Below are 13,436 nucleotides of genomic sequence, written 5' to 3'. Positions count from 1 at the left end.
GGCGGGAGGGTGGCAAGCAGATTCACGGACACGCCGTGGACCCCAGCCGGGCTGCTCTGCCAGGCAGGGCCACACCCTCCCGCCTGTCCCCTGCTCATTACGTCATCAGCAGAGGAGACCAGGTGACAGAAAAGGCAGGAGCAGCCTAAGGCCACGGTGGCACGTACTGACTTCTGGTCACTCTCCGTCCCCCTGGGGCAGGGCCGGCCTGCATCCCTGTTCTGCCTCAGCCCACCACGCTGGGCACAGACAGGTTAAGCTGGTGGAAGGGTGGCCAGGAGAGCGAGTTTTGGGCCAGTTACCCAGAGCTCTGAGGGGCACGGCCACAGTGAGGCAGCACAACTCGCCATCTATCTCTGGCCTGCCAGCCAGCACCTGTGGGGACAGGGGGCACCTGCCTCTTCGACTCAGGGCTGGCTGCCCCTCCCTCCTTCCCTCCCTCCCGTGCATCCTTCAGAGGTCCCTGCAGCAGCGGAAATTCCGCTTCCTCCGGGGCTCTCTGAGATGACCACACTCTGCGGGGGGCCCCCTTCCTCCCTCTGCCCCCCACTGCCCCTGCTCCGCCAGGCTCTGGGTGGTCGCACTCCTGCAGCAACTCATTAGGTCAGCCCTCCATCTCCCTAGACTGTGGGACGGGTGGGACGGGCCCACTGTGTTAGCACAGCGCCGACGCGATAAATATTTACGGAAGGAGTACAGAAAACTAAGTGCTTCTGAAGTTCATTGGGGGAAGAGCAGAGCTGGGCCGGGGGGGGGGGGCAGGGGGCAGGGGACAAGAGGGGGGCGGTGTGTGACCCGACTTCTGTGGTGCTCCAGGGGACTCCCTGGCTGAAGCCCCGTCTCCTGGGTCTTTGACCCTCGGAGCTGCACGCTCACCTCCAAACGCCCTTGGCCGGGCTCTGCCAAGAGAACAAAAGAGGCCCCAGTTGTCCCGGCCTTTCTCCGGGCGAGGAACAACTGTGAGCAGCCAGGCCCTCTCTGGACAAATCCAGCAACTGTTTGCGGCGCGGTGCAACTCTCTCCCCACCTCCCGTCTCCGTCCCAAAAAGGAGAAAAGGAAACCAGAAAAAAAAAAAAAGATGGGGAAAATGCCATCCCAAGCCCCACGATCTCCCTACACCCGCTATCAACTCTGTCTGAAAATGCTAGTAACACGAAGAGGCACAGGGACAGCCACCTGCCACTGCGGACAACTGGGACAGCCGCAGCGAAGGGTGAGGCTGTGAGATCAGGACCCAAAAAAAGGAGGTGAGGGAGGGAAGGGCGGTGGGGGGCGGGTGTTGGGACAGAGAGGAGGGGCCACAGGAAAGATCACAGAGAAGGGGAGGAGAGACCCACACCTGGCCACAGAGGGGAGAGGCTGGCGGGGGGGGGGGGGGGGAGAGGCCAGAGACCAGCACAGACACAGGGGGGCTTCTGGGGGCTGGGCTCCCTGGGGAGGCAGGGGCTTCCCCAGGGGCAGTGGGCGCCATGGGGCAGGGAGCTGAGGAAGGGAAGAGGAGTTGACCAGGGAAGATGGAGAGAGGTCTATTAAAAACCTCTCAGTGCGTAACACAAAATGTCAGCCTTTATAGCTTCATTCTTGGCATTGCCGGGACTGAGAACCCTGCACAGAAATGTCACCGCTTGTCATGTTTAATCACCTGCTGTTTGTTAACACCTTCCCTGTGAGGAGCCTGTCTCGATCTGCCCCTGGGCCCCCAAGGGACCCGGAAACAGAAAACATCCCCGTGCCCTTCCCTGGGCCCTGCCTTGGCATCTTGAGGGGGAGCTCCACTCACCATCCGCGCGAAGGCCTCCCAGGAGCCTCAGAGCGACCCTTTTCCTATCAAGGAAAAGGACCACGTGACCCTAGCAAGGGGCTGTGACCCCCACTGGGGACGATGTGCTTGGAGGGGCCAGGTGCTCCCCAGCTGCCTGCCTGTCCCCTGCTCCTTCTGGCTGTCTCTCCCTCTGTCCAGTCCAGCTCCCACCCACGACCCTGGGGTGAGAGACCATAAACAAAGAAGGGCCCCACTCCGATCCCCGTGGCCTGGAATTCACCAATCCGGCTCCCTGAACAGCCACCGCCACACAGTGTAACGTTCAAAGCCACCATCCTTCCCGTTACAGCCCCGGATCACACCATCTGTGGTTCTGGCTTGGCTCTCCCTCCGAGCACGCTCTGCCGGGTTGTTTAGACTAGGAATCTTCGGCCCTACTGCCCCATAATTCCATCCTCTGGGGCGGGATCAGCCACTGAGGCAGCTCGAGCCTTCCCAAGAACACCTGGCTGCCCCCACCTCTGAAGGCATGGTGTGGTCACCACCAGGAAGGGCCGGGTCCTCACCCAGATCACACCTGCGCAGACTCCACGCAGCTTCCGCGCCCCGCCCCCATGCAGGGACAGCTGTCTGCCAAGTAGCAAGCGAGCCCTGTGCGGTGCCCCAGGCAGCCCTGGTCCTTCTAGCAGCAAGGAAGGCCACTGGTGAGCTCGGTTGCAAGGGTCTCCTGGAAAGCCAGGGGCGATGTCCCGATCTTCCCTTCCAGCACGTGCCACATATACACAGAGACTTGTGCACGTGTGCACAAACGGGCGTCTGCAGGGCTGTCTCCTCGAACACCCGTTCACGTAGGACTCTTCCTGAAGAGCCCCGAGCCTGGCCCGCTCACTTCCCCTTCACCAAGGACACATCGGAGTGTTTCCAACTGCCCTTCGCCCTTCCCTGCACACGGACGGAAGCGCCCACCCCCCTCACGGGGCAGGCGGTAATGGAGGCCTTCAGAGGGGCTTCCTCCAAAAAGCTCCAAATGCATTTGCGTCAGCGACTGTATTTCACCTTGCAGAGAAGGCCCGGGGATGTGCCCTCGAATTCAGATGGGACACACCTGGGGCCCAGAGACTCGGAGCAGGCCACGCAGGAGAGCACGCCATCGGAACGGTCCCTGTGGGAAGGGGAAGGGGCCCCACTCCACACCTGTCTCCCCGCATTCGGGAGCAAGCCCGGTGGGGTCTGTGTGCCTCCTGGGACACAGGACAACTCCCTGCGTCTTTCTCTGGGGAAGCTGATGAGGGGCCGGGGTGTGAGGTGCGGTGTGCTCTGAGTCCCTCGGGAGGGTGCCCTAGGTCAACTCGTGGGGTTCTGCTGTCACACATCTGCAGGGGACACTATGTCCTCTACGTGATGGGGGGGTCCAGCATTGGGGGGGTGAGGGGGAGGCAGGGTCGCAGCTGCAAGTCCTCTCTGCGCCAGGCAGAGGTTTTCGGGAAGGCTCCGTCGTGCGGGGGCAGTGTGCGCGCACGCCCACCTGAGCTCACACGCGCCTCCTGGAATGCAACAGTCCACAGCGCGCGTGTCGCGTGTCGGATGGTTTCGGGCGGAGCCGGGTGTCAGCAACCCTTCCTGGACAGAGCCTGCTGTGGCTCGTGAGGGGCTCGGGCTCCCAGGACCCAGAGGGAGGGCTTGCCAGTCAGCCCTCCCTCCTGCCTCAAAGACGGGGAGTGGAGGGGGGCGGTCAGAGGACATGGGTCTTTCTGGTCCTGGGAGAACCAGGACGGCTGGTCACTACATTGCTGACTATGTGGTGCGACAGGTAAAAAGAGCCCTCGAAGCCTGTCCTTCTCGGCTTTCGAGAGCAGCTCCTGTCTCCTGGGTGAACAGACAACAGGGGGCCTGGGCGAGCCTGAGACAGGTGCTGCTTGAGCCTGTCTCACCTGGGGGTTCTGAAAAGCGGGTGCCCGTCATTGAGAGGGACCCTAAGCACACAGGAAACACGTCCCGCCCACTCAGCCGGCCCTGGGGGGGCGCCCAGAGGGGCCAGGAGTGGGGCCAGGCCTGAGACCTGGGGGAGTCCCCTGGTCTAGAACTGTCTGTCTGACTCACGTGGAGCACAGCCTTCCTGCCAGGCCCCTGGTATAATCCTTTCACTAATTTACTATCGGATGGAAAATTACTCCTCACCCAGGAATTTAAGTTTTCGTCTTAGTTTAAGTTAGATCCTTAAAGCAATTACCGAGGCATCTGGCGATGACTTCACTGTGGCGGCCGGGGCCTGGTGGGGGGAGCAGGGCGGTCCTGAAGCTGCACAGACCCCCAGCTCCAGGTCCCCGAGGGGAGTGCAGAACCCGGGGCCCCGAACACCTGTCCCAGGCCCTGGGAGGGAAGTGGGGGGTCACTGTAATCTCTGATATTTGCTGTTTGTGGAAAAACTCCCCTCGAGCACCACCTGCCCATGAACTTACTGGTGACAGTTGTTGAACAGCCTCAGCAGCTGGTGCCGCGGGAGCATTTTCTATTTTTAATTGTTTGATCAGAATATTAACTCATCTGGGCCCATTCCCAAGACACACTTCCCAGCCAAAGGGCTTCCCCCATTTCCCAGACCTTTCTCTCTTTCTCCCTTCCCAGTCAGAAATCGACTTTGAAATGAGTAATTGGAGACACAGACCCCCGCGAGTTTTGCAGAGGATCAGAGCTCTGGTGAGCAGGAGAGAGTCCGCTCCTCCCCGAGAGGAGCCCCCAAGCGGACCCCTGGCCTCCCCTCTGAGCCACTGAGGGGCTGGCTGGCTCAGCGACCCGAGGCCCTGCCACTCGGCCTTGGCCCCCACTCTGTCTTCCTGGCTAACGGGGCAACTCAGCCTGCCCCTCTTCCCTCTGGTTCCCCAGGCAGCCCCGTTCCTTCTAGCAGCGAGGAAGGCCACTGGTGAGCTCAGTTGCAAGGGTCTCCCCCACTGACCCTGACTGAATCCTTGTCAACTCTGAGGGACACTCAGGAGGCCCCTAGAGAGGGGACACTGGGATGGAGGCATGCGCCCCTGGGCACAGAGGGGCCGGCAAGAGGCTGGTGTTCCTTTTGGCTTCCATTTCCGAGAGGAAAGGAGGGCAGTGTCCCTACGGAGCCCAGGGGAGAACCTGCCAGCAACGCCTGTGGCCCAACCCACCAGGGAGAAAGTCACACAACCCAGCCCCAGAGAAGTGTCACTCAAGTGTGCCACGGACCACACTGCTGGGGAGAGACTGCTGGGGACAAACCTGACGCCTCAGCTCCTTCCCCCATCCTGGGAAGGGCTCCCCAGACTGGGGGCCACCTGGCCTCCTCTGCCTCCGTGTCCCCGGCCCCCTGCCGTGTTCTCCCCCTCAAGGTCACAGAGCCGTCCACACCAGGAACGGTGACTCACCAGACTGGTCTTGTTAGCAACACTCACCACAAATATGCTTTCTGATAAAGTTGGCAGAAAAAAGTTCTAGAGCTCAAAACAATGTCAGAAATCACTCCCCTCCCCCACCGAGAGCGAGTGAGGTGGGGCCCCGCACACGGGTCACCCAGGCCGAAAGCCAGCGTCCTGGGGGAGGCTTTTGTCACTCACTCTCACTTTTCTCCTTCCTGTTTTACTTCCCAACCCAGTTGCCAGGGGACCAAGGGCTGAGGATGGTGCTGAGCTGGTTCTAAGCCTGGGCCCCCAAAGGGCCCAGCCCAGAAGCCAGGCCCTGGGGAGTGGTCCTCCACCACGTCCGGCCGGGAGCCCTCTCGGCTGTGCAGGGCGAGTCCGGGTGGCCTCCCCAGGCCGTCTCACCTCGCCGAGCCCCTTCCCACCACCCGCCCTCCCTCTGTGCACATGGGCTTTAATGTTTTTATTACCTGTTTGACTCGCTGCCTTATTGCTTCTCCCCTTAATGGGGCCGTAACCGTGGAAACGAGGAATAAACGGCCACCAGAAAATGAGATGATTAAACAGGTCACCCTGGCAAAACAAACTCAGCCAAGGAACCTCTGGGGGTGGGGAAGGTAGGCTTCCCTTCCCCCCACCCCTGGCCAGAAGGCTTGGACCAGACCCAGGACCAGCGGCCCTATCCCTAGAATTGGGGCAGGTACAGTGGGGCGCCCCCTGCTGGGCAGTGGGGCACCTGGCCAATTCTTCCCCCAGGCTCCCCTGTCCCCCAGGCAGCCCTCCAGGATGGCTGTGGCCTTGGGCTCCTGGGCTGAGGGAACAGTGGAGGCGGAGAGGGAGCCCCTGAACTAGAAGGAGCTGAAAAATCACAGGCAAGGAGATCGGCACAGAGTTTCAGAATTCTCTCCCCACTGGCTTCCCGCATGCCCCCTGCTCTCCCGCTGTGCTGGCGTTCCGGGACCTAGGGCGTCTCCCGTGCTCACACGGCACCTTCCCTCCCTGCCTTTAGTTCAGGGAGAAAGCCCTGGAAGGAAAGGCCGACACCGACCAACACTCGATTCAGGAGGGCTTCCTCTGCAAATCCGGGGTCCCCGGAGCTGCAGAGTGTGTCCACCCCCCGCTCCATCCTCTCCCCTAAGGCCAGGCGGTGCCCTCTGCCGAGAGAGAGCCCTCCTGAAATTAGGAAGGGTCCCGGCGGCCAAGAGCCAGCGGCGCTCACTGAGACTGTCAGGCCAGAAGCCTCGGGAGGCGGCCTGTGGGGGCCTGGAGAGCCCACCCCACAGCCAGCTCGGGAGAAGCCAAAACACCGCACCAGGGGCCTCTGCCCTGGCCATGTGGGCTGGCACTGGGTCTACCTAACTGGAGGGGTCCTAGGACTGGCTGCAGGGGCTAGACAGGCTGGGCATATACCAGTGAAGACTGCCTGGGAGAAGACGCAGATGGACAAGGGAAGAGGCAGAGGGAAGTCCAGACCACCCGCTGCGCCTGCCCTCCAGCCTCCCACAGGCAACGGACTCCACGTGCCAAGTCTGACCTCACACCCCAGACCCTCCCGGCCCCGAGCTGCGGTTAGGGTTTGTAGATGATTCGGGCTCCCCACCTGACCACGCAGCGACTGTCCTTCTCTTTACACCCCTTTGCCCCCTCACACCATTCCTAATCCCAGCCACACCCCTTCCTGTGCATCTCGCTGTGGAAAGCTCTCGAGGAGCTAAAACCCAGTCCCAAGAGGACCAGCCAAGGTTTCCTGCCTGCCCCCGTAAGAAGCCGGGGGGCACTCGGAGAAGAGGCGCTCACCGTGGGAAGACGCCAGACCAGCTCTGTGCTGGGCACTGGGAGATGCGGGCATGGAGTTAACTCTGACAGTCGCTGCCATGAACAACGGTAACAGAAGAACGCAGGGTCCCTGGCCTCGGCCTCTGGGGGCCCTCTGGGGTCTGGAAGTCTGAGTGCTGCCCTGACATGTTGATGTCACTGGCATGGGCAGCTCCTCCGAGGAGCAGGTCCTCAGTCAGCCTCTCATTTCTCCCCAGGGCCAGCTGGGTGTGAGCCCAAAAAGGGGCAGGGAGCGAGAACGGCAGGCAGGAGCACCTGGCTTTAGGGAGCAGGGCTACCTGAGCAGTAGGAACAGAAAACTGGGGCTGCACAGTGGGAAGCGAGAGCTATGCCCTCAGGTCGGGGGAGGGATACAGGACGCAGGAAAGGAGAGGCCCGGTGGGAGTCTGGAAGGTGAAAACTGTCTGCCTATCTCCATCAGTCTCCACGCCGCCCGTCCTTTATCGGGTCCAAAGGCCACTTCGTCACAGAGCTCCCCAGGCTCGCTGCCCCTGTGCTCCTCTGCCTGGCGCGACAGATGAACACACCTGCCTCCCTCCGCCAGGTGGTCCTCATTTCCGCAGCTCCTGTGGAGGGTGTTCCCAGACACGGGCTGAACCTCAGACCTCACCACCTGAATGGGGCTCTCCCCTCACAGGGCACGAGATGTCCTGATGGATCTGGGGTGTGAGGATGCTCCGCTGCGGGTGACTGCTGGACCACCAAGCGGTGCCACCTTTCGCCATCATTCCAAGTGAAGCATCCCTTCTTCTCTGCGCCCTGGGGCCACTAGCTCTCCTCTTCCTCCCCCACCACCACCTCCTCCCTGGCTCCTTCCTCCTCCGGCTGTACCCTGGCCTAGCTATCCCGGAACAGCTGCTGCTTGCCTTGGGGACCCACGGGCTGTAATTACTACAGAGCAACTTCCTTTCCCCTGAAGATGAGGAGGAGGAGAAGGAGGAGGAGGGGAAGGAGGAGCGGCCTCAGTCAGGGAGGTCAGGGGTTAAAATGAGTGGCAAGGAGGGCATTGTGGCCTGGGGTGGGGAGTGGAGGGTCAGGTAGGAGACACAGTCATATCTTTCTAAGAATGGTGGGCCGGCCAGGCCAGCGGAGGAGGCTGATTGAAGGGGCAGGAGCATCCCGAACCTGGCAGGGTCTAGGAAGGGGAGGAGTCAGGGCCCCGGAGCCTTCCCGGGCTCCACCCAATCCCCTGCCAGGGGACTTGAGCCAGGGCAGCAGCTTTAATGAGGAGAGGTTGCTGTCGTGACTCAGCCTTCCAAAGGTAGCCTCCATTTATTTTATTTTTCCATCATAAAAACCCAGGCTGCTACTCAGCCAGACTCCCTGGCCATGGCAGGTGGGGGGACCCAGGGGTGACAGCAAGGCCTGCAGAGAGCTCTGACACTGGCCCCAGTGTCCTTCTGGGAGAGGAGAGGCGTTGGGGTTCCCTGGCTGGTCCCTACGGGGAGAAAGGGCCTGGGGGTGGGGCTGGTAGGGATCCTTCCCAGACCCACCCTCGAGGCTTCTGCCCCCCACTGGAGGGAAATGGCTCCACTGGGTCTTTCATCTTGGGTTTGCTCCGATGTCGTGGGTACGACTCAGGCGGCGCTGGGAAGATGCCACTTCATGGCCCAGGACTGCCTGTCCCAAACACTTCCTTCGAGAGGAAAGGTCCAAACAACACCCTTCTCACCCTGTCCACTCAACGCCCCCACGAAATGGGCCTGTTGAATCCTCCCAGTGAGATCCAGCTGGGAGTGGGGGGGGCCAGAGACCCTGCATGTCACCTGATGCTCCAGTCCCTCCAAACACCACAGCTAGCCTCCGTCTGAACAGCACCAGGAAGCTCGCCACTTCCGACAGAGCCTCTTCTGTCCTTGGCTCTGCCTGCTCCTTCTTGCCAAGATGGCACTGCCCCCCACAGCAGACTGGCAAAACCGGTGCCCAACCTCACCGCAGGGATCGGCCCTGGCTTAGACTGGTCGAGTGGGTGTATCTGGCCAAGCAAAGGCTTGAGGAAGGCAGATTGAGGGCGACCAGCTCTGTGCCAAGCCCGGCATGGACTCTCTTCCTGCAGAATCAGCCCAGGAACCTCCCCAATCCCCAGCACACACCGGGCCCAAGGTGTAATCGGAGCCAGCGAGGTTCCTAGAAGCCTCCATCCTGGTGCTGGCAGCTGCTGGCCTCGAATGGGAGGCTCACGGAAGTCCTAAGAGCCTGGAGGTGGGCTGACGCTCTGGGCAGCAGGGGCCTAAGCAGCGCACATAGAAGCTGGCCTGCAAAAGGCAACTTCTTCGCCCCTGGGATCCTATACCACCTGGAAGAAGCCTGTAGCCTTTCTTCTCCTACCTCAAGACAGTGCCCTGGAAGCACACGGCTACTAGGAAACTCCACTCTGAGAACCAAGCTGCCGTGCCAGCCTGGCTCAGCTCCCTGGACCCCGTCCTTTCTGGCCTCCTGCACAGCCAGGGCCTGGGCCAGGATGCCCTGGGGGTCTGCACGCAATGCAAGGGGGACTCAGGCCAAAGTCCCAGCACCGCTTCGTCCCATTCACTCGCCTCTGCGACATGGCCGCTGCAGACTTGGTGCCTAGTGGTCCCTGGCCATCCCTGTGAACTTGCCTGTTCGGTCCTTGGCCGGGCAGAGCCTACCTTGACTCCTCTGATGAGCAGCTCTAACTCTGAACAGCCCTTCCCCCTTTTCCCGAGTTCCCCTTAGAGAGAGTGGAGCAACTATAACCAGATCCCAGGAAATCAAGGGAAAGTTCCCTTTCAAAGCTTTACTGCTCCTTCACAGCCACTGTCGCCTGGCCTCCAGTTCTGCCCGGGGCCCAGGAATTGGCCTAGTGGGGCCTGCCCCTGCGGAGCCTCCCAACTGCAGGACAGGCCTACCTGCATCTGAAAGCTTCCTCCCGCCTCCCTCCCCCGGGAAATCACTCTAAAAGGGCCTGATGGAACGACGTCCTTCTCTCTTCCTCTCTCTCTTCCCTCCCTCCCTCTCTTTCTCTTTCCTTTTTTTTTATTAGCATTTGTGGAATTTATTCCCAAACTCTCCTAATCTTCCGTACACAACCATTTGATTTGCATAACCCAACCCCCTCTCATAAAAACTGGCTGCTAGTTTAATTAAAAAATGTAAATTTGCTGTCATCTCGGGGCCTGGTGAATTAGGACGACATCGGCATTTTTTATTGCTAAAGACGTCCAGATTGATCCAGCCCTTGGCTGAACTATGGTGGGGGAAAAGGGGTCCACATGGCCCCTGAGGGTCTTGAGATCCTGCTGTTCCCTCCTGAGAAGCCTCAGTTCTCCGACCACTGAGTCACTTGTAGTTGAAGTGTTACGGGGCCCGGAGCTGTCCCGGGGCGCAGCGATGTTAACCCCTGATCCAATGCTTATTGGGCCCCTGTGCCTCCAGCCTTCTACTGTGCTAGAGAGGCCCTGGGTGGCAGCTGCCTAGAGTCCCACAAAAGAAGACGACCCCTCACCACACCAGCAATGAGCCTGGCCCACAAACAAGGCCCCTGGCCCTGGCTGTGTCCAGGGGTATGCCCGCGAGGTGGAGGGAAGACGACCACAGAGTTAGCCAGAGATGGCTCGGAGGGGATCTCAGAGTTCCCACCTGCTTCCCTTTTTTAGTGAAGAGGGGAAAAAGCGCTTTTCTTCTGAAGTTCTGAGATTAAGTGAAACTTTCAAGTTCAAAGAAAAGGCTGAGATGGTATCACCAGATGACTCCTCCCAGAAACAGTCAGAACTTTGACACTCTGGACCTCCCCTCACTGGTGGCCAGAGTCCAGGCCTGGGTTGTGCTGGGAGTGCCCTGCTCTGGCTACGAGAAGGACCAGCTGACCTCAGGGGCCCCTCTAGCTTCTAGGAAAAGTTGCCAAATGTTGTGCCTGTTGCACCGGGAGAACCGAGTCTCCATACGGCCCAGGAGAGAGGCTACTAGAGGTTCTGCCCCTTGCGAGCCCAGGAGGCCTACGCCCTCATCAGGACCCCCTACAGAAGGACCCTGGAGTCTGCTGGGAGGGACTGGTTGGCGCAGGGCAGGATGGACGCCAGCTCCAGTTGGCACCCAGGTTAGAAGGCGGAACACAAAGGCGGCCCAGCCTCCCAGCTGAGTAATGCCAGGGTCCCATGTGCCCGCCCACAAGCAGAGGTGTGGCCTGCCCCAGGTAGGGGGTGGCGCATTACCTGGCCCATCTGTAAGGTGTGCTTCTTATAGAGATGGGTGGGGGCCCCATTTCCGAGGAGAGGGGGTGGGGCCTGAGAGGGAGGTGATGAGACACCTGATTAGAGGTGGGGGCGGGCTGCTCCCCTGTGGGAGTGGAGGGCAGGGAGGGGCAGGGAGGGGCAGGGTGGCAGCAGAGGCCTTAGACACCTTCACCACTTTGCCCAGCAGGGGGTGTCACACCCTTCCTGGGCACAAAGGTCCTTAGGACCTCCACATCAGGTACACCAGGACCCTGTCTGGCTGGGTGTAGTCTTAACACTTCAACAACCCTTCACTCCCACCACGGCCTTCCCAAAGCCAACCAGCAGGCTGCCTTCCCTGGGCCCTGGGTGCTGTCTTCCTGTCTTCTCTACCACATCCCCTTTGACCTTAGAAGGTCAAATGTCAGCTCACGGGTCCCCAGGGACAATGCTATGAACTTGGGCCCATTACAAACAACTGGAACAGCCACCAATAGCACACGTCTCTCTGTCAGTGTCAGAGGAGGGTTCAGAGATCAGTCTTGGCGAACTACCAGCCTGTTCACGGCCACCTTCTCTTAAAAACATTTAGGAAGAAGCCGGCTGCTTTTGTCAGCGGAGGGTCTGCTGGGTCCTGCTCCAAACCTTGTTTCAACAGAGCGCAGCAGCCCAAGGAGCTGCAGTAAACCTCACTCTGGGCTCAGGTCAGAACCCCAGATGGGAAGAAGAGAGAAATACGGAGCAAAATTAGATTAAAGCCAGTAAAACGCCCAAATCTCTGGACGCACTCTGCCCCAGGCCAGCACCATGCTCTCTGGGACCCTGGCCTAGGCACCATACTAGCCCCCCACAAAACCCAGACGTCCAAATGTGGTAGTTCTTTTGGTCTACGCGGTCCAAGGGTGGGGGCTAGAAAGGGGGATGGGAGAGAGTCCTGGGCCCAGCACTTTGAACTGATAACAGCCGCCTCATCCCACGGATTCTCAGGTGAAAAATACTCATTAGCCATAATAAGCAGTTTGATCATCCGACACAGCCTTGTCCCAAATAAATTAAATTCCTTTACCTTGAGACAGTCGCCCCGAAACCAGACTAACCACCTTTCCCAACAGGACGCTGCTTTCAAAAACTAAACCACCCCCCACTAAAAAAATAAAAACACACACCCCACAGCCAGACACACAGAGATCTTTTGCAGGGATTAAAAAACACAGAAAACACACGGAGCCATTCAAAAAACATGGAGAACAAAAACCCCCACAAAAAACCCCTAAATCCTCTCTCTGGGTGCCCCCCAGCTCGGTCTGCCCTCCGTTCTTTCATAATGACAAGCATCAAGTTAGTCATAGTCACCAAGCAAGTAACAAATAATAACAATAATATCATCCGGAGCCTCGCAATCCAGAAACCAGGGCGAGAAGCGCAGCGGCACCGGACCCTCTTCTGGCCGGCCCCCGCCCCCCCGCCCAGCTGCTACCTCATTGGGCTAAAAATAATAACTTCCGTAAAAGAACCGAAAGAAAAGTGAAAGAGCCACCCCCCGGTTCCCACCGGCCGGTACCTGTACCAAGATCCATTCTCCTCTCCTTGGTCCCAAACTCTTCGAAGGTCGCCGCAAAAAGAAGAGGGAAGGAAAAAAAAATCGGTTTAGTCTCTCGCAGTGTTCCCCGCTCCACACCCCCTCCGCCCCCTTCGCTCGCCGCGCCCCCCATCGAGGGGCCGACAAGTCCCCGGGACTGGGGGAGAAATGCGAAGGGGGCCTGGGGAGAGAGAGCGAAACTTTCCCTCCCTCCCCTCTCGCTCTCACGCTCCCGCATTGCACACGCAGAGCAGCTCCGCTCTGCTCTCGAGTTTATTAAACTAAAAGAGAAACTATTTATAGACGTGGCCCGGGTCTGGGGGCCTGGCCGGCCCGCGAGGCCGAGGGGCGCCCCCGCCCGCCTGTCCGGCAGGGCTCCCGCCGCCCCCGCCCCGCCCGCGCCCCCCGCCCCGCGCGGGGGTCGGAGCCCCGCGGCGCGCCCCCGGCCCTCCCCCGCCCCACTCGGGTACTCACCATAGTCGGAGAGTCGAAAGCCGAATTCACTTAAATAATCAACTTTCATAATACTTAATTAATGCCTAATTGCAACTGATTACTCCCCGAATAACAAGTTGTTTTAAAGCCCTGATGTCATTGCTCCTGACGGTAACACTCAGGGTAACAGTTTGGCAGGAGGGAGCGGGTGGGCGGGAGCGGCCGGGGGCGCTGCCAGGCGCCGAGGTGATTGGCAGGGCGGACG

The 13,436-nt window shown here is 60.0% G+C and overlaps 1 protein-coding gene across 6 annotated transcripts in view; it reads right to left on the bottom strand.

The window, feature by feature from the left end:
* The window catches only part of CASZ1 (castor zinc finger 1), a 145,966-nt gene that overhangs the window by 41,495 nt on the left and 91,035 nt on the right, over positions 1-13,436 (bottom strand). For 4 of the 6 annotated variants that reach the window (XM_037045249.1, XM_037045251.1, XM_037045250.1 and 1 more), the window contains one exon: positions 12,719-12,757. In XM_037045249.1, coding sequence (XP_036901144.1) covers positions 12,719-12,734 — 16 coding nt within the window. In that variant the 5' untranslated portion in view covers positions 12,735-12,757. Of the gene's footprint in view, positions 1-12,718; positions 12,758-13,210; positions 13,396-13,436 lie in introns of those variants that run through there. The other 2 variants (XM_037045248.1, XM_037045254.1) reach the window with 2 other exon arrangements.

This window comes from Sturnira hondurensis, unplaced genomic scaffold (genome assembly GCF_014824575.4).
Source record: "Sturnira hondurensis isolate 20B ecotype Veracruz unplaced genomic scaffold, ASM1482457v3 Scaffold0004257, whole genome shotgun sequence".
In the NCBI taxonomy this organism is placed as follows: Eukaryota; Metazoa; Chordata; class Mammalia; order Chiroptera; family Phyllostomidae; genus Sturnira; species Sturnira hondurensis.
Note: the sequence above shows the minus strand (reverse complement) of the source record. Positions and strands in the feature narration are given on the sequence as shown.